Raw genomic sequence first — 20,579 nt, 5'->3', positions numbered from 1 at the left:
GGGTCCCCAAGAAAGTGGTCACAGAAAAGCCTGACAGAGCTCAAGAAGCATTTGGACAACCCCTTCAGGTACATAGTGTGACTCAGGGATGGTGCTGGGCAAGGCCAGGAGTTGGACTCAATGATCTTTGTGGGTCCCTTCCAACTCAGTTTATTCTGGGCTTCTGTGATACTCTCTGTACTCTTAAAGAGAAGGGCTGTGTCCAAAGTAACTGAAAGTGAAAAGTGTCCCTAGACTGGCCTAATTCCCAAAGTGAGCTAATAAATTTTTTTGGAAAGTACTAGTTAGTCCAGACCAAAAAGCCTACCAGTCCTTGTTCTAAGTATTTATCAATATAAATGCTTCAGCATGGGCCAATTGACTATATATAGACATAATATCTATATATGTTCTATATATAGATTTTAAGAAGTCCTCAAGCATATTCACCCAGGCAGGCCTTCTGCTTCATACAAACTATTAAGCAGGAAGGATCCAATGCTTTTGTTGAAATTTTACTTAAAAGAGATGGTCCTTTAAAATCAGGATTTTTTAAAATAGTTGCAGTTTTCTGTCCATTAAGTATGTTTTTCTTTTTTTTTTCCATTCATGTGCTTATTTGGTAGCCTAATGTTCTACTATTAGTGGAATCTTGGCTTTTTCCTGAATAACCCACTTTTTCATATCTACAATTCACAGCTAAAAAAGCACTAAGCAGTTCCATTACAATGAAAAAATTATGTACACACCTAAAACAATAATATTAAGTCAACAAATAAAACGAAATAAAAACATGAATCTGTGCAGTTATAAGATCTAAAAATAATATCTACCTCTATACATATTTGTCAGACTGCAGTGTCCACAGTTACAGTTGTATGCAGTAGTCAGAACAGCATTACTTACTTTCCAAATCATGAGGTGTTTTAAGGAACACCCACTTAGCAGTGGCTGCTGAGGAAATAATTTCCTATATCAACCTGAGATTTTAAATGTGCAAGTGTTCTACCAATCTATCTAGTGCATAAAAAGGAAGAGAAGGAAGGGAAGGAAGGAAGGATAAGACATAGATAAAAATATCACAATGGTTTTTGTTTCAAAATAGATTGCTGTGCAATGACTGAAGCTTGATTGGCAGACATTTTGTATTCTTGCCCAGAGCCTTGTGGAGGGGAAGGTAATGGAGTTTCTGGAGTTGCTGAAAAAAACCACAGAAATAATTATATATTTCATTAGCCTGGTCTACTCTACGTATATACACTACTGCACTGAAAGGTCCTGTTGCATGCTTGGAAAAGAGAGTGCCTTGACATGCTTGGGAAACAGGATATTTTAATGATCAGAATTTTTAGTTTATTAAAGATTGTGCATGTAAAAACAATGATATATCAAAATGGAGCTGAATTTTTTAAATTAAATTAAATTCAGGTCAAAGTCTATTCTTAACATCATTTATATACATACATTTTTAATGCACAATTATTTTAATTTAAGAATGATGAGGAAATAGCTCTATGAACACTGACAGGTCACCATGCTAATTAATATTTTAAAATGAAACAGTGAAGTGTTATGACAGAAGGCTAACTTGCAATTACTTACGTATCTGTTCTGTATGTACAGGAGCAGACATTGAACTTATGAGGACAGTTTGGCCAGTTAATGGATCTTGGGCTAAGTGAGGATGCATTGGATGATGCAGATGACTGGCATCATTAGAAGTACCTGCAAAAATAACATGAGCATATATCAATGCAAACAAGCATGTTGTTGCCAGTGACTTATACTTCAGTAATTACATTTCCACAGAGTAAATATTTTGATTGGCAATTTGAATAATTGCCTGTGGGTATTCATTAAACAATTTAAGCAGACTTCAAGCATATTAAGCACTGTGTTTATTTTCACTGTTTTGACTGCAATAACAGTGTGTTTCATGAAATATTTCTAAGGATTCTTTCATCTGCCTAGGGAATTGTAGGACAACCCAGTAGTTACTGAGAAGTACATAGCAAAATCTGTTGTTGTAGGACTAAGTTAAACAAGATGAACTGCCAAGACAAGAAGGCTTTAGCTAACAATTACGCAACACAAAGCTCAGCCAGTGAGTAAGAGCGGTCGCTTAGATCAGGGTTCCCTCAACATCCAAACATCTTAGATTCAATAATAACATAATACTTAATATTAAGAATATTTTAATGGTTATTATATTATAAAATAAGATAATTATTTTATATAGATTATATAAAGATAATTTATATTATATTGAATATAAATTCAACATAATACAAGATGGTAAATTTAACAAATTGATAGCTTACCTCCCAGTAACATTTCCTGAAGCAAGCTGTCAATTTTAACAATTCCAAATAATTTAACCAATTGTATCTGCTCAATCATTTGCCAAGTGATGCTTTGGAGTGTAGGCAGTAGAAGAAGAAGTTCTCCAAATCTTCCTCTGGAGTCGTACTGACGGTCATTAATATAATCCTCTAAACTGATTTGGACTTGGAATCGCATATTCTTAATCTTCAATGGATTACTCAAGCCTTTTGCATCTTTAAAAATGACAAAAACTTTAGTCAAGGCATATTACAATTTGGGAGGAGCATCTTACTGTGTTTCATTTTATTCTTTTCCCTTCAGCTAGATAACATGAACAGATGCTACATTAACAAAAATTACTTTCAATACAATCACATGTAAAACAAATGAGAGATATTTTTGTAAAAATACCTGGATCAAAAAACACAATTGCTTTCAAGCAAGCATATTCATTGTCATCTATTTGAATTTCCTGGAAGGGACGAACTAATTCATCCAGAATCCGATTTGCTACTCGGCAGATCTCCATTTCAGTGCTGTTGCGATGGATTATGTAATTGTTGCCTTAGAGAGAAAGAATATCAACATATGAATTAATAGAAACATTTTGATGTAATGTACTAGATTAAGCCAATTTTCAAAAGTACATTTCATACTGCTTGATCAAGTTAATTTTTTTAAGTAGTAACTCTCTCTTGCATCACACACAACTTTTCATTGCAAACAGAGTATATGTGCAAATTATAGCCGTCACCCAGTAAATAATCTGTACATATAAGTACACCAACATGTAGTGATTAGTCCACAGGACCGAGGTTGGTATTTGGATTTACAAGTATGAAGCAATTTATGTTTAAATAACAGATAAATATACTAATGTATTGATCTTAAAATGTATTCTTCCCTGATTAAAATAATATATCCCAAGCTGAATGACAAGGATTTGACAATAGAAAAGAGGAGACACTGGAAAAGCTTCTTTTTCTAATGGACGTTTCTGTTGTTCCGAATAAAATTTAGTAGCATCGTAAAATTTTCAGTTAAGAAATAATTTTACCTAGAGTTTTTTGGGTTTTGGGTTGTTTTTTAAAATATACATTTTGGAGGTCTCCACTATTGCATCTTAATTCACCTTCTGAAGAACACCAGGAATACCATGGAGCTTTCAGAAGCCACCAAGCAGTTTTTGAAAGAAAAACTGGTAAATATATCACAAGCAATCCATGTCAAAATGATTCATAAACAGATACCTGTCTCCAAGTATCAAAAATAAGCCTTGAAGCCTCAAATTGCTTCTTCTTTCGGTGCATCTGCTGATGCTCATGATATATAGTTTTCTTACTATTATTTTATCATTGTTTTCCTATTTACCTTATTACTAATCCAAATAAAATTGCAAATTTATTTTTCCCTGTTTCTGTTAGTTTTGTTAATGAAACTGTATCCAGGGAAATTACTACCTTAAGAAAGCCATTTGTACAGCTTTTATCTTGAGAGGATTGCTGGTGAGAGAAATACCTTCAGACCAAGCCCTTCTTGTCCTTTTAATGTGGGTAAAAATAAATTCAAGCTAATTTAGAGCTATGAAAAGGCAGGCCCAAAGAGGAAGGAGAACAAGTAGTAGAAAATGTCCTTGTACCACAACACCAGTGAAGAGACAAGTCTGAGTCTGTATTCCATATAGCTCTGCCTCACATCAAATATCCTGTCCAAGACAACCAACAGCCTGTCTCAGGAAACAGCTCCAATGCTGACCATGTCTAATGAGACCCTTTTTGGCAGAGTGCACTTCAGACTGGCAGAGCACTGTGTCAAACAAGGCTAACAAATGCCTCATCACATCACTCTCTACACCAGCACACATCTCATCTTATAACTGGGCCTCTCCGTTGCATGAACATGCTTCCATCAGTGACAACATCCTCTTCCCTGACAGCCATGTTCCCTTAATATAACCCTCTGTGGGAGCCATCTCAGCTGACCAAGAACACGCTCCTGCAGGCGTGCCTCAGCACTGTGCCGTGGGTACACCCATCTGCCATGCCGCAGGGACAGCAGGAATGGTGTTTACGTGGTGGCCATATGGGGACTATTGAGGAAGAAGTGAGAGGGTTCTTGGGAAAGTGAGTTGCAGGTAACATTCTATCTAATATTTTAGCAGTAGAGTCTTCTCTGAGTCTGAAGGACTCCTGAGAAAGCTCCAGATAAATGGCTTTCATGAAAACTGAAAATAGTACATGTGCAACAGGCTGGCTACTCCTTTCCTAAGCAAAGGGGTTATTACCTTTGTGTTGTTATTTTGCTCCAATTTTTTTTATGGGAAAAGGTGTAGAAAGGATGATAACATAAGGAGTCAATTGCCAGGGAACTTCCTTAAATTGTAGTTTCTGCTTTCCAATAGACCTTTACCTGTATTAACTCACATGAAACCATCCACCTGCTTTTGCTAGAACAGGCATGTGACATTATATCATTAATAGCTATTTAGCATTTACAGAATGCATTGCTTTGATTGTGGCAGAACAGTTGTTCCACTTAAGTGACTACATCATTGCAAATGTACTATAACATCATCATCAGTAAGTAAAACAAAACCAATATTTACCTAAAAGTAAAATGTCCTTATATGCCATGGACCGTTTTGCTGCTCCAAGCAACAGGTGCTCCCCAGCATGTGCTCTTAGCAGGGCAACCTCATGAAAAAAACATCAGACTCATTAGATGATAAAGCTGTAAGTTTCAATGAGAGCGAAAGAAAAGAACACACCTAACTGTGTGTTAGGTACATGTTGAAGACTGTTAAGATTCTGATGTAAAATGTAAAGTGACTGTAAAAATCTGAACACCATCAAAACAGCACTTTCTAATTAAACTGTCATTCTCTGTCATATCTAGATTCTGTCTAGATTTTAAACATCAGGTTCTGCAAAATACTTCTTAATAAATATACTACCTGCATTTATTTCCTAGTGTGTATTCCCTTGACAAAGTTTTCTCTGGCATTTTAAGTTGACGCTAAAAACTCCAGTGGGCTGTAATGAACTGTCAGAGTAAATTTGGTTCTATCAGTGTTTCATTTTTCTCTTGAACCAAAAATTTATGTGGCTCTTAAAAGAGCTTTTTCCCAACAAAGCTAGATATGCTAACAGAGCCACTATTGTCCACAAAGAGGAATTCCAATTTGTACTAGGAAGGAACTTGTGTTTATTAGTTTACTCTTAGTCACCTATTTACTTTCCTCAAGTTTTAATGTCTGCTTGAAATTTCAGCAATGGCCTTTATTTCCTCAAAGAACTCATCTCTTGACAAGTAATTCTAATCCAAGCCAGTCATTTTAGGAGAGATATAAAGGTACACTGTACCTGGGTAATACTTATGTGTTAAGACTTCAGGTTCTCAGCTGCTTTGGTCTCCTCTCTGGTTTGTGAATCAGGCTGACTCCCAGATCAGGAATCATTTTTTCAAAACCAGATGGCTTATTTCATAACTGAATGCACAATGGCCCTTAGAAACTGGCTATCAAAAAATGAAAAACTGGCATTCGTTTTATCTCTCAACATCTTTGTCCCTACTTTTCCAAGGTACTTAAGGTTTCAGAGTATTTCCCAACATGTACTCTTCAAGCACAGCAGGGGCATTTTCAGCCTATCATTCTAAGCTGATGTTTCATTTTTTCAAATGCAGATAGGAATATTTTAAGGATATTTGATACCTCCTCTTTTTCTCCATGTTGTCTTAACAATAAAAGAAGCAATTTTTTTGCTTACTTTTGTTGCCCTTGTGTAGTAATGACATTTGAAATTCTTTTTCACATGAACAGTTTAAACTTATTTGAGTATGCTGAGCTTGTGAACATATGTGCTCTGTGAGTCTGCAAAGACATCATTTAACTTCTTTTTTGGGGAGTTTCCTGTGGCCTGAAACAGACCTATATTCCTGAGGAATGATATAAGGGGGGATGACTCAGTTCAAACCAGGATGACCTAACACTTGCAGTATTTTGTTAAAAAACTGAGAAACTGAAGAAGCAAAAAGAAGGATATATACAATTCCAGTTCACAGAGTGATTTTTAAGATTAATCAGATTTTGATGTGGAATCAAGAGATCCAAAGCAATGAATTAATGTTCTTCTGAGGCTGCTTGTCAGAGAACTGATCCCCACAATGTGGAGATTCTGGTTCTGGGTTTGCCAGCACAACCTACTCTAAAAGCCAGTGATATATTAGAATATATTACAAATGTGATGTTAGATCAGACCTCCGTCATAAAAACTCTTATGAATTTTCAATATTTGGTGCTTTTTTTCCTTACATTTATTCTATCCAATATAATTTTAGTACACTGTATTGTATGAAAGATTATTTGCTATGGATTGATATCAGTATGTTTGGAATTTGTTTGAGATTCCAATTGTTTTTGGTTTTTGAAAGTACAGAAGTCTTGCATCATATTAAATAACATGCTGTCTTATACTATATTATAATGAAAGGTGAACATAAAAGGAATACTTTTAAAGGTCAGAAAATGTTCTGCTTCCCAGACACTACAAAAAGAACAAAACACTTAAATCCATGCTGCCTTGCTGCTTCTTTTTGTTCATGTCTTTTCTCTTGTGGTGGTGCTACTTCACAACTTAAATAAAATAAATTAAGAGGGTAGGTCTAGTACTCAGCTCTATTTGTTCAGACAAAAAAAGAATGAGTGCTTCATCCTGACATTTAAATATCACAGGCATAACAGAGCAGTAATTAGAGTTTTCTCTTTGGTCTCCTCTTATACCTGGTCATCGAGTGGTAGTTCACAGAAGCCCGGAATATATTTAGCCCATTCCACCAGGACCAAAAGTTGTTGCTTCATAGATTCACAGACATCACTAACACCAGCAATTTTCTTAACATTTATATCAGTGCTAGCACCAGGACTGGAAATTGAGATCTGGCCATAATGAGAGAAAAAATGAATTATGTTAAATTTCATATAATTTTATTTTCACTGGTTAATAGCATATGTAAGAAAAAAATCACAGCAGTAATCACAGATACTCTTGAGAAGTTCCTTGACCATATGGACCATTACCGTGCACGTAAATGATAAATTTTTCTTTCTCATTATTACCAGTTTGCATCGCAATATGCTAAAACTTTAATTAATCATATCATGGTACAATATCTTCTCATTTCACAATCCTATTTTTAAAAATATAGAGCTCTTTTCATTTGTAGAAGAGAGGTGTTTTGGGTTTTTTTCTTTAAAATGGTTGACATTTACTTCATTTCAGAAAAAAAAAGAAGAGCTCATAGTGGCACTTAGTAATATTAAGGGACAGAGATAATAAGACAAAGAGAATGATAAAGGGGTAGTACGTTCTTCTAGTGTAAAGACAAGTATCATTAACTTTAGAAGGTAAAACAGGGGGGTTTTAGTGCCTGGAGGAGAATGGTTTGTAATGATGAAGTAGTGGTATAGGCAGAGGTCTGAGATGTTTCAGAGGAACTGTAAAGGATATGGGTGTGCATTAGACCACCTGCAGGGAACAGTGTTCTGTGAAATGGCAAGAGAGCAATATCTTTCTGGGCCTGAAGCTGGGCACTTCTACTGAGCCAATTCCTGAAATTCTTAATGACTTTTCAAGGAAAGGAACAAAACCAGGCTTTCTCTTGAGCCAGGAAGAAAGCCAGCTTAAGAAAAAGGCAAACCTGAGAAGGTAAGGCCAGTTTATAGTTGCTATCATACTAGGGAAGGAAAAAGAAAAAGAAAAAGAAAAAGAGAAAACAGAAAAACAAAAAGAGAAAAAAGAAAAAGAAAAAAAAAGAAAATAAAAAGATCACTGTACAAGGCCTGTAAAACTGACTTTCCCTTTATGTTTTATTGCTGAAAGCATGTTCAGGGAATTATGTATCATAATTATCTTCCTCAGGAAAAGAAATTAATTGTTTGGTCTTCCACTATCACGTTCCTACACTTTTCAGGACGTTGGAAAGTATTTAGTTAGACTCCTACCAGTTCCCTCCATTCATATACCCATGTTAAACCCCACAGTGGGATCTGTAGTGAAATCCCTTATCCTTGGTAGTCAAAAGGAGCTGTGCTTCTGAACTAAAGCTCTGTGCTTCCTACATAATTCAGCAGTGTAAAACAGTGAAAACAGCTTAGATATTTATGTCAGTTAACCAGTTGAACATTAGCTCTCAGGGAAATACAGCAGCTAGGCAGGTGAAAAATTCCTCAGACACATAATTCAAAGGCTATCATGTAGCAAAAAAGGTTAGAGGTATTGCCTCTTTGTAGACAGAGAATGTGTGAAATCCATGCTATAATCATGAATCCATTTCTGGCATCTCCTCTACAAAAAGGAGGCTGAAAATACTGATATTCATTCAGGTGAGAGCTACCAGAGCGATTCAGTCTAGAAAACCTTCAGTACAGAAAGACAGTAAAGAAATTCAATAAAAGAAGCAATTTTTTGAAGAACCAAACATTTCATTTTTTTCCAGAAGAGTAAAAGGGGTCTTGATCATGATTCAAAGGTACAAAGAAGAGATTTCTGATAGTAGGTCACACTCTGATCTACCTGAAAATGATACTAACCATGCAGCAACTAGAAGATAATACAAGAAGGCAAAGAAGAGGTAGATTGTTTAAATGTTAGACATACTGACTCATGAAGTTAATACATTGTCCTTCCCTTAATATATTTATTTAAAGCTGTGCATTTTTATAAATTACATCTTACATTACAAATTACAGTCTCCATGCTGAAATTACTTGGTGAACTTCTGCTGGGGATTCGTGGGATGACTCCCATGGAGTTCATTATGAACACCCAGGATTGTACGTCTTGACAAGGATATGAAGCTATGAACTTTTCAATTTCTATTTCTCTATTGCTTTAACCTGCCTTTCATTTAGGGTACAACACAGAACTCACTGACTTGATAGAATCGTAGATTAGCACAGGTTAGGAGGGACCTTGAAAGATTATCTAATCCAATCTTTTATGGGAAAGGAATCATCGAGATTATCTAACACCCTGTCCAATTGCATCTTGAAAACCTTCAGTGATAAGGACTCCACCACATCCCTGGAAAGGTTGCTCCAGTAATTGCTTGTTCTCATTGTAAAAAATTTCTTTCTTATATTGAGGTGAAATCTTTCCCAGTGTAACTTGTACCCATTAATGAGTTTATGAACATGAAAATATAACACTGTATCCCAGTTGTTCTGTAAACCTGCAGGGACAGATGCCTTTACTCAAATGAGAGTCCAGCATGCCCTTTTCATATTTACATAATCCTGGAAGGCTCTCCCAGGTGTGTATGAGAAAAATTGTACTTAGACAATTCCCCCCTAGAAGGGATCTTAAGGAACAAAATTACTAATTTTTCCTTATTTATTATGAACACTTCAAAAGGGATGAAAATATCTATTTTTCCTTATTTAATATGAACATTTCAAAAGAGATGAACGCCACCATCTTCCTCATTTCACAGCTGAAGTACTTGGATAATCATTTGGGACACTACCACCTCCTCTATGTCTCTTCTCAGGACTGAACTCATCTTACAGACTTATTCAATTGAGGGAAAAAGAAGTACTTTTAGGACTTCTTTGCTTTTCCATCATGCTAATGAAGTCTCTTGGACTTTGAGGTCAAGACTGTATCTTCATATATGCTTGACATAGTGATAGCAATTCTGTTCTAGTAAAACATAACAAATAGTAAGTACAATAAATTTGTGTATACACAAGGAGATGTTTTAGGCCAAGAACCTACTGTTTGAAAAGAACTTTGTGCTATAAACAGCTGAGGATGTGATTCTGTTCAAGACAGTTCTTATTCCTGAATTGCAAATACCAGTTGGAAATGATTAAGGAGTATTATAAAAAAAGCACAATAAGCAAGTTCAAAAATTACGAAGGAGATAAATATAGATATATTTTCCATACTGTATAGGTAGGAAAGGTAGGAAGGTACATTCTATTCATCTAGTCTGCCTGGACATGCAATATGTGCCAAAGACTATAACCCAGTAATTCCTGCATCAATTCTCTACAGGCAGTTCCAGCCTAAGAGAGATGCTTATAAAGGATGAGATTACAAACCATTTGGGGACGTATAAATCAGTCAGCATGAAATCATAAAGGTGGCAGTTAAATTCTAAGCAAGTTAGTAAGAGGTGCAAGAATGCAGAATCAATGACCATGATTTATCTGAGGTGCAGAAAAGGACTGGAGACTGTTCCATTCAGCAATTGATTCGATAGGAAAAAAAAAGAAAAAGAGAAAATGAAGTTCAGATGAGACAAAGAAAATTTAAAAGTGAGATGTGAATAGACTCTGCAGTTGGAACACTTCTGTTTGCCTTACTTATAATGTCTAAGGATATTAAAAATAGGATTTTCAAAAGAATGTAAGGAAATGAGTGTCCACACCCCTTTGAATGGCTTTGGACAAATTTTTCCCTATGTTTCATGGGAAAGCCTGCTTCAAGGATAGATAGATGCCACCAGCTGCCTAAGACAGCAACTGATTTAAAAGCAGTAAGAACCATAAACCTTTATTAAGAAAGGTGCCTAAGACATATTGTTCTGGACAAAGTAGAATTTTTTTATTGACTATGCTTCAAGAATGTATTCTATTACTGCTTCTTCCATTGAGAAGAGGAAGTTGTGTGCATTTTGGAAGTAGGAAAAAAGTAATCTCAATAATTTTTTTTGATACCATAAGAAATTGAGAAGCATTTAATTTTAGTAAAAGTGGTCTTAACGTCACTAAACAATTTTGTGATAGATCTCAGTACCTGGCGGGAGAGTGTCTCGGCTTGTGACAATGTGCTAATAGAGGGACTGTTGCAGCCATCAAAAGTGTTTCTTCTTGTACTTATCCTGTCCCGTTCATTTTGTACAGCTGGAAAATAATAATCATCTCATTTATTGACTTGTAAACACTGACACAAAGAATAATTTCAGAACTTTACTAGATTCCAGAAGATAACTCTAAGAACTGAAAGGTATGGCATTCAAAGAAGATGCTCTGCGTTTAGCTCTGAGTGATGAGGAAGGATGATAATACATGTTTACAGTCTCTATTGGAACCCTACTTGCCTGTAAAAAGCACGTATAACTAATTGCAGATAGGCACTGAATCACCTGCTCTTCTGTCACTGGCTTAATTACAGTCAAACCTCTTTCTTCGTTTAAACTTGAACACATGGTCTCAATTTCAACCAATTTAATAAGTCAGTCTTTATGATAACAGCAGAAATAGATATTTCCAGACTGCCAAACAGGTCAAGTGGTACAGCATCACCACTGAAAAAATATCTCTCAGAGGAAATATGAACGTCCTACTCATGCTCTGCTGTAGGAAACAATGAAACAGGAATGAATCATGAATTTAACCCACTAGTAAAATAATTTTGAAACTTAAATGTCATGATCCTCCTCAATGACATTGCATTCCTAGCCAGTTTATGGAATATTAACTAAGTTACAGGGAAAAAAAAAACAATCTAAAAACCAGCACACCAAAAAAGTTTTAGGACAGTAAATTCAGTAAGTTTTGTCTCATGGAGTCCAAAAACAGGCATTTGAAAGAGCTTTGGATAGGGAATCTGTAACTGGCACATGTAAGGTTTATAAAGAAAGAAAGTATGCTTTTAAACTAAAGGAAGAAAAAAAAAAAAACTGACAGTTAGATCCTTCTAAAACCTAGATCATGTCCAAGATTAGGCCAAGGAAAATGAAAAAGGGGAAAAAAATAATTGTGCCAGTGGAAATCTTTCTATTGCATGAGGAACTTCATTGTATTTTAAGAGCAGCAGCTTTATTCCCAAAGATACATTTGCTATATTGTGGGAAACAATCTCCATTACAGAGTTAAGGAGTAGTACAAGGGGTTTTAATTAGAAAAAAAACAAAAAAACCTCTGTGTACCAAGTAGGTTCAGGATTTATCTGAACAATGCACACAATTTATTCCAGAAGTGCACTAACTTTTTTGCAGTTAGTACACTCACCAATGGGCCTTCTATTAAGGTCACAGGAAGAAATCTTGTGTGGTGACAAACACACAGTATGTTGTAGACAGGAAAGAAAAAATATAACCTTTTATAAAAGAATGCTGAAACAAATATAGTGTATTAAAATTAATTCAGCATTGATTAGTTTTGCAAAAATAGTAAGGTATTCTGACAATACATCACTAGTGAAAATCACTAGTGGAGCACATTACCACCATAAGTGGATGCTTTAATTTTCTTCTACATACACATAATTTTGGATTATTAGACTAGACTATGAAGCTAAAGCTTTATTGTCAATTCAGGCTAAAATTGCCTTAAATAGAGACTCCATGACAAGAGTGGTACATTTGCTCAAAGAGGACTTGTAAAGCTTTTAATAACTGAAGCCTCTCTTATCTTTGTCCCGAAGAAACGAAAGAGATTTGCTAAAAACATGAGAATCTATCATAGACTCTATGCTATACTTATACTATGAGACACGCCCTGATCATCTAGAGAGGTTATAAAAAACAAAAGCAATGTTGAAAGTCTTAGACACAGTGGGACCAGAGTAGGGCAGAGTAGCGTTAAGCGGGCTAAAAATTTTGTGCCATGCACTAGGCTGCATTAGCATCTTGAGGCAAATGAGCATTTCTCTGTTTTGGGCTCCCCAGCACATGAAAGATGCTGGAAAACTAGGTAGTGTCCAGCAGAGGCCTATGGAGATGGAATCCACAAGATGCACAAGGTGCAGGCATCTTTGCTTATGTGGAAAAAAGAGGAGCAACATGGATGTGAGGGTCTTCATTTCTGTAGCATACAGAAAAAGGAGCCAGATGCATAATGAAAAGACAAGACCCAATGGACACTACCCTAACTGCAGTAAGAGATATTCTAACTAGCTATAAGGAAAAAAACCCTTCCCAATGAGGATGGTCAAGTACTGGAAGAGCTTGCATAGTGAGAGGTTGTTCAATCTCCCCTCCCACAGACTGTGTAAATCTGTCTGGACAGGGTCCCAAGCAACCTGACTGAACCTAGATGTTAGCCTTCGATTAAGTGGGAGCTGAACTAGATGAATTCTAGATGTCCCTTCTGAGGTAAGCTATTCTTTAATTTCAGGTTTTGAAAGTCTGTAAAGTTCTGCTATTTGCAAAACTTCTAGGGCTGCTTCATATTCACAGATCTTCCCCTTTCTTCACATCAGATTCATAACATATATACAATATGTTACTGACTTAATGGCTCAAATTCCAAAAGGCCAAAGTGTCTTAAAGGAGATCCACATTAATAGGCAAACCTATTTCATACCCTGTGTAATGCTTTTTAGAATATCCCCATGCAGCTTCAAGGAGAAAAAATCCATTTTACCTCATACCAATAACTTGATCACTAGCAAAGTACTGCTACAGGACAGATACTTAAGAGCATAAAGAAAAAGCTTCCTTTGTACAGACAAAAAGAATGATAGCTACATTACAAGAGAACTAAGCATTCACATTTCAGGCTGGCCTGCAAGCGGATGCACCACGCTCCAAACAAAAAAGGTAGCAAAGTTTGTGACAAACCACATTTGAGTGTGTATTTGAAACAGATAAAGACATCTTTTACATCTACATCATTACTGTCTTTGAAACAGCCCAAACAAAAAAATAAACCCTCTAATATTTTCACTGATCTTCTTTCCCTGTTGCTCTGATCTCGTGGTGATCTGGTCCTTTGACTCTGACTGAAGAATCACTGTGACACATGCTTCTCATATCTGTCAGTGAGATCCTAAGTAACAATTTTCCTATATTGAGCTCTAGGGAAATCGGATTTTTTATTAATTAATGTGGACACTCCACTGACTGCTACCACTACTCTTCCCACTACTTTTTCACTCAATTTCACAGTCCTTTGTCTGGCTTAAATGTTTCATACATTTAAATTTAAGGGAAGAACCAGTAAATTGGCACTGTCATTATTTAGGGCAGGGGAAAACCAGCCAGACAGCGATTTTATTACTCACTTTTGGTAAACATTTTAAGTAAAATCTTTTTGTTTGAAATATTCCAGCATATGGCTCAATATGTAGAAATCAATGAATTTTGGTGCCAGAATTAATGAACTATACAGTTGCAAATTCACTTTAATTCCATGGACTTGTTAATGCCCCAAATGCTAGAACTGCTTACTCCCTTGAAAGTTAGTAGACATTCATTTCACCTCAACATAAAAGCACTTTCCCATTATGAAGGTATTGTAGCTACTTTCCATTGGTTTATTCTGCTGGAGTTTTTTAGAATTTTCATTAAATTTAAAGCTAATTTGGACTTTTTCTTCGTATATCAAATAATAAATTTCTCCATTACCTTCCTTTTTCATTCCTGCTCGAAAACACTTTTTTAAACGACAATATCTGCATTGATTCCTTTTGTCCTTGTCAACAATACACTGTCGGTTGAATCTATCAGAGACAAGAAAAGGTAAACGTATAAAGCATTAATAAAGTATCACCCTGATTACAAAGAAAAAAACCAACTTATCTGTCCTGTCAGAATAATGCCTATAACCACAGACTCTCTTCTTCAGTTGCAATGATTATTCTTCTTTATTAATCAGTTTTGAGAGGTGTTTCATACCTGCTAATTTTCTAGGAATGTATGTACATGTATAAACATGTGTATGCATTGGAATAGGCAAGTGTGGAAAATTTTGTAGGTATGTACATCATTTCTACCTCAATTGATTTGTCAGGTAAGTCAGTAACTGGCTGCATCAAATGGAAGTGGAAGAAAAAAAATGAAGAAAAGCTGCAAATAGAAAAAACAAAGAACAATCAAAGAAAAAGCCAAATGTTGCTGGCATAGAGGAGCCCCTTAGCTGCAAAACCATTACCCTTGTCTGGCAGTGTTTACTCCTACTGGGAGGTAACAATGAACAAGCTGCAAGTTTTATCACTACAGATGGCAACCTAAACAGGAAATGAGAGGAACCAACACAATGAAATAAAGACTTGAGGAAATACATGGAGCATGACACTGCAAGGCAGCTTACCCAGGCTATTATGGACATCTACAGGTGTGCCTAAGGGATTACATATGAGCCGTTTGTCACTCTCTCCATTTATGTCTGCCTTTTTTTCTTTGCATGTGTTTGTTAGATAAACAGACTCTGCAAAAGCAGAGCTCTTCCTGAAATCACTTATGTCAGCTCTTAACACACCACTTTAGGGGTATGTCTATGCTATATCACTGTATGATGTCTATAAGGGAGATGTTTCCTTTTAAGAATATTACACAACCAAAGAAGAGTTTAGGAAACAACATTTCCAGTAACAAGCCATTCTTAGAAGTTTTATCATCACCCCATGCAATAGCACAAGGGAACAGAGATTGGGGGCTACAGTCAGTTCACCACATGTTGTCTCTGCTGCTTCTTTCTGCTCAAGGGAGGACTCCTCTCAGTCTTCACCTGCTCCATTGTCAGGTCCATCCCAACAGAGACAGCTCTCCGCAAACTTCTCCAATGTTAGTCCTTCCCATGGGCTTTGTTTTTCATGAACCACTCCAGCATGGGTGCTTTCCACAGCGTGCAGTCCTTCAGGATTGGGCTGCTATAGCAATGTGTCCCCTGCAGGGTCAACAGTCCTGCCAGAAAACCTTATCCGGTGTGGGGTCTTCCCTCCACAGGGCCACAGGTCTGGCTAGGAGCCTGCTGCTGCACAGTCTTTCCATGAGGTTACATCCTTCTTTCAGGCATTCACCTTCTCCAGCAGCAGGTCCTCCATGGGCTGCAAGGGGATATCTGCTCCCCTGTGGATTTCCATGGGTTTCACAAGGACACTTGCCTCATCATGGCCTGTACCATGGGCTGCAGGAGAATCCTTGCTCCAGCACTTAGAGCAAATCCTCCCCCTCCTTCTCCACTGACCTTGGTGTCTGCAGAGCTGTTCCTCTCTCATATTGTCACTACTTTTCTCTGGCTACAATTTTTTTGCACAATAATTATTTTTTCTTATTGAATACATTATCCCTCCAATTATTACCATCACCATTGCTGATAGCAAAGCTCAGCTTTGGTCATCTTGGAGATGGCTGGCATTGGCTTCACCAGACACACAGGTGATACTTCTGACAGCTTCTCACAAGAATCCACTTTTGTAACCCCATCACTACCAAAATCTTGGCATGAAAACCCAATATTCTCCTTCAGTAATTTGTTTAAATGCATTGAGTTTTCCATATATTCTGCTTATGACTCAGAATGGACAGTTTATAGCCCTGAGCCTACACAGATCATTTCATCAAACATGGTGCAGTGTGATATTTTGGGGACCATTTGGAAATTAGCAGATTGCCATTCAGACAGAAGGGGGAAATGGCTGCTCAAAAGACCTGTGCGTCACACCAAGTGGGAGTATGTGCAGATGTGTTTGTACAGTCCCTAAAACAAGATTCATAAATATTAGACTTTCTATTCAGAAGCTACCTTCATAAGGAAAGAATTTTAGAAAACAGTTAAGTATTACAGTTTTCACACTGAAGTGAAAATATGATCATTTTTCCCTTTTTTTTCAGAGATGACTTTTGTAATCATAAATAAAAGAGTGAAACAGTTTGTGAGTGATGTAATGATATCAACAATATCATCAAGCACCTGGAACATAGTTTCTGGAATGTCTAATATCAAATAGCATTCCTTAAGAAAAAGCTGAAAATCCCCTGACATGATTGAAAAATTCTGATAAAGTATAAATATAATTTTTGCTTAAATTCATTAATATAGTGCCTCTAGATGAACTTTTGAAATACCTGCATGAATAGACGTGGTTTTTCCTTATGCTACGTCTAAAAAATCCCTTGCATCCATCACAGCTGGAAGCACCATAATGTTTTCCGGTTGCTCGATCTCCACATATTGCACAGAGACTACTGAGCCCGTTGTCAGCAGCATTCATGTTGACGGCTTCTCCTGAACTGTCTGACAAGAGACAAGAACATACATAGTTATGGATAAGACTTCCAAAGACCACCCCATGAGCAGGTTGTACCTAAATAGAGGCTTTTCTGGCCTTATCTCTTTTAATTGCCACTTAGGATTTATATAGTTTGACCCATGTGATTACATCTGGTTCTCACTGACATGAACACTTTCAAAGTGATAGATATGTTAAAAGAACTTATGAAGTTCATAACAACAAATAATTTAGCTCTAAACTCTTTTCAGCTGAAGGGCTAAAAATTAAAGTGTCCCTCTGCATTTATAATTACAAATGTTCCTACATATGTTCCTACTAACATGAAGAGGAACTTTGGCACAAAGCAGTCTTAAGATCTCATGTATCAGCTCTCATACAACCTAGCAATAGCTGGCAACTGTCTTACAAAGATTTATGACATTAAAAAAAAGAAACAAAAAAAAAGAAGGAATTTGTATGACTTAATTTTAAAAAACCAAAACAACAAAAATACGTGCTAAGAGTATTAACATACTGTTAACAAGTCTCCTATTTCCTTGAAGATATTTTTGACAGGAGCACTGGTGCAGTCTTTCCTTGCACAGAATATTAGCTACATGATTAACAATTAGTCACTGAATACAGTAAACACTACTGAATAAATTCACCTGAAATCAGCTATATTTATTCTTTGAATCACAATGCTAACAGACGTGTTCAAAGAAACAACTGCAAAATAGCTTTTTCTGTTTTGCTTCTGGTTTAAACGGAAGGAAAACATATCCTAAGCATTTCTATCTGTTTTGTCCAGGAGAGGAAAGAGTGTCACGTGAATCAGATATGTAAAAATGAATTCAAAATTCAAGTACATGAGTTCATGAACAGTATACAGGATGAACAGTAAAACTGTTAATATTGATGCATAATATTATTCATATTGTATAGATTCAACCAAAATGTAAAACACAAATACATTATAAAATTTCCATTGTGTCCCACAGAGCTTAAAAGAGTTCTTCAGATACAGAGAGAAGCAACTCTTCTGTTTTGTTTTGTTTTACTGAGCTGTAATTGAATTACATCAAAAAGAAATCTTAGAAAAATTCAGTTCTGTAAATAATTTATTTTAAAATTAGGATTGTCATGACTGGAAAATTTTAAACTACTTTTAAACTAGGTTACAGAATTGCTTTAGAAAAATATAGGACCTTTTTTTGGAGTTTTGTAGCTTTGCAGCATATAGAAGAATAATTGAAAATACAATATAAGTTCTGCATGCATATATATATATGTATGTATGTATATATGTATGTATGTATGTATGTATGTATAAGGGCATACTTATTTTCTTTGCTATTATTATGAACCAAAATGTCTAGAAAACTGACCTGCTGTTGAAAAATTCTTTGATTTCAACAGAACTGTGTAATCTGCCTGAATGTGGCTTATTAAACTTCTCTAAAGGTTCCTAATTAATTTAAACAGCTAGAAAAGATACACAGGAAGATTCATAAGGGACAGCTTTCAGTTCCAAACTAGCACTATAACAATACAATGTTTTTATAAATGCTATAAGAAAATACTTAGGCTAAACTCAATACAAACTCTAAATATAAAAAGGCTGCACCTGATAACTAATAGTTATCGAGCTAATCACTTACAGTGATAATTTAACCAGCTCTATCTCCAACACATAATGCAACCAAGAACAACCTCCCTAATCTGCCTTTTCATTTTATTTAACATTAACAGATCCAAAAGGGTGCTATTCAGCAAAAAACATATGACCAATGAAATACCCATTTTAGAACAAAAAAAGCAGAGAAAACATCTAAAGTTATATAATCATTGTTGACAGCTACAAATTTAGTTAGCCCATAAAGTTCTGATTTTTCTTCCTAAATTGATAACCAAGTCTAACCTTCTGTTTACCAACCTTGTTGCAACTTAACATCAGAAATTCAGATAAAACTTAAAGCCCAACAATAAAAAGTTAATTATGTTCTATATGGCCGGTGCTAAATATTTTTCCTGCAAATCACTGCATAAAAGGTTCTGCCTTTTAAAATACATACTACTATAGAACTATGAGTTATACTTTAAGACACAATAAACAAACATTTTTAGTGTATTAAAAGATTTGAAAGGCCATTTTTGAGTAGTTTAATTTGCTTGATACTTTTATTCACTTTTTTTTTGTCAGTACTAGATGGCAGAATGAAACTATGTGCTTTCTATTTCAAGCATAACTTGAGAAAAATTCTCAAAAACTGCATATAAAAAAAAATCTGCCTAAAGTGTTACATTAACCAAACGCAAATACTTTTTCTCAACTAAACATTATCCTCTAGAAAGCCAATGTGATTCTTTTTAAATCACTCTTGTGTATATATACACTTAGCTAGAAAGGCTAGATTAATACTTAAATAAAATAAATATTAGTATAAAAATTAGAAACTAGGCATCAAGAAACAGTAGCTAATTTTTTTCACAAAACTCTAGATAATTTTTTCATTTCCTTCTGAAAGTTATATACAAAATATACCTCCACGTCCAAACTGTCAATACTAGTTATTAATTTGTCTTACAGTAAATAAAACAACTGCTGAATAGACCATTTTTTTTCCCTTTGATTAACTGACTGGTGACAGTACAACTACTTTATTATATATAAAATCTTTTTTATTTTCCTTAAAGAATTATAATGTTACTAACTCAGAGTCAGTGATGAAGTGTAAGAGAGTAGATTTGTAGTTTGAAAACAACCCCCAAATGCTCCATTAATAAAACATTTAAGTAACACCTTATAGCATTACTACAATTCACTTTTTCTGTTAACTGGCTCGAATTTGCCTCAAAGGGCAGAACTCACCATTGCCATTATACAGAATCTGCATAGTTTCGAACTCCAGTGCTGTATATGTTGGATCTAAAACTTCACTGTAGTTTGCCATTTCCATGTCCAGTATTGGTTCTGAGAGCCGCATCATTGAATGCAAAAGCAGTGAAAAAGCTGTTCAAATGTACAACCTTCCCATTCTGTTTCACAGTGATTGATAATCCAAAGTTAACTATAACTGTGTCACTTGAGTGCAGCAATGGGAGGAGCTGGAAAACTGCTTCTGCATGCTGTATTTTACCTGGGTATTTTTTTCTCTTTTATGATACAGTGCAACCTTTCTGATAATCTTGGAATGCTTTTTTGAAATAATCTTATCAGAAGTTGTACTGGTTCCAGTTCTTGCATGAGCCCAAGGACATGCAGGAAGCTTCCCATCCCTCATGCCTTGCTTCACATTTTGCTGTCAATGTGTGGTACAAACAGTTCTA

The 20,579-nt window shown here is 35.7% G+C and overlaps 1 protein-coding gene across 2 annotated transcripts; it reads right to left on the bottom strand.

The window, feature by feature from the left end:
- Positions 1-1,043: 1,043 nt before the first annotated feature.
- On the bottom strand, positions 1,044-20,239 carry HNF4G (hepatocyte nuclear factor 4 gamma). Of its 2 annotated transcripts, XM_066547262.1 has the most exons (11): positions 20,122-20,239; positions 17,918-17,927; positions 17,104-17,268; positions 14,662-14,756; positions 11,106-11,212; positions 7,085-7,240; positions 4,910-4,997; positions 2,716-2,868; positions 2,301-2,537; positions 1,582-1,704; positions 1,044-1,177 (listed from the first exon to the last, which is right to left on the bottom strand). In XM_066547262.1, the coding sequence occupies exons 1-11, from the start codon at positions 20,237-20,239 to the stop codon at positions 1,059-1,061; spliced, it is 1,371 nt and encodes a 456-aa protein (XP_066403359.1). In that variant the 3' UTR covers positions 1,044-1,058. The 2 variants fall into 2 exon arrangements, with proteins under 2 accessions (XP_066403359.1, XP_066403349.1); XM_066547252.1 differs by lacking the exon at positions 17,918-17,927 and having other exon boundaries at positions 17,104-17,272.
- Between the last annotated feature and the right edge of the window lie 340 nt (positions 20,240-20,579).

The sequence above is a fragment of the Molothrus aeneus genome, chromosome 1, assembly GCF_037042795.1.
Source record: "Molothrus aeneus isolate 106 chromosome 1, BPBGC_Maene_1.0, whole genome shotgun sequence".
In the NCBI taxonomy this organism is placed as follows: domain Eukaryota; kingdom Metazoa; phylum Chordata; class Aves; order Passeriformes; family Icteridae; genus Molothrus; species Molothrus aeneus.
The sequence above is the reverse complement of the archived record's forward strand: the minus strand, read 5'-3'. Positions and strand labels throughout refer to the sequence as shown.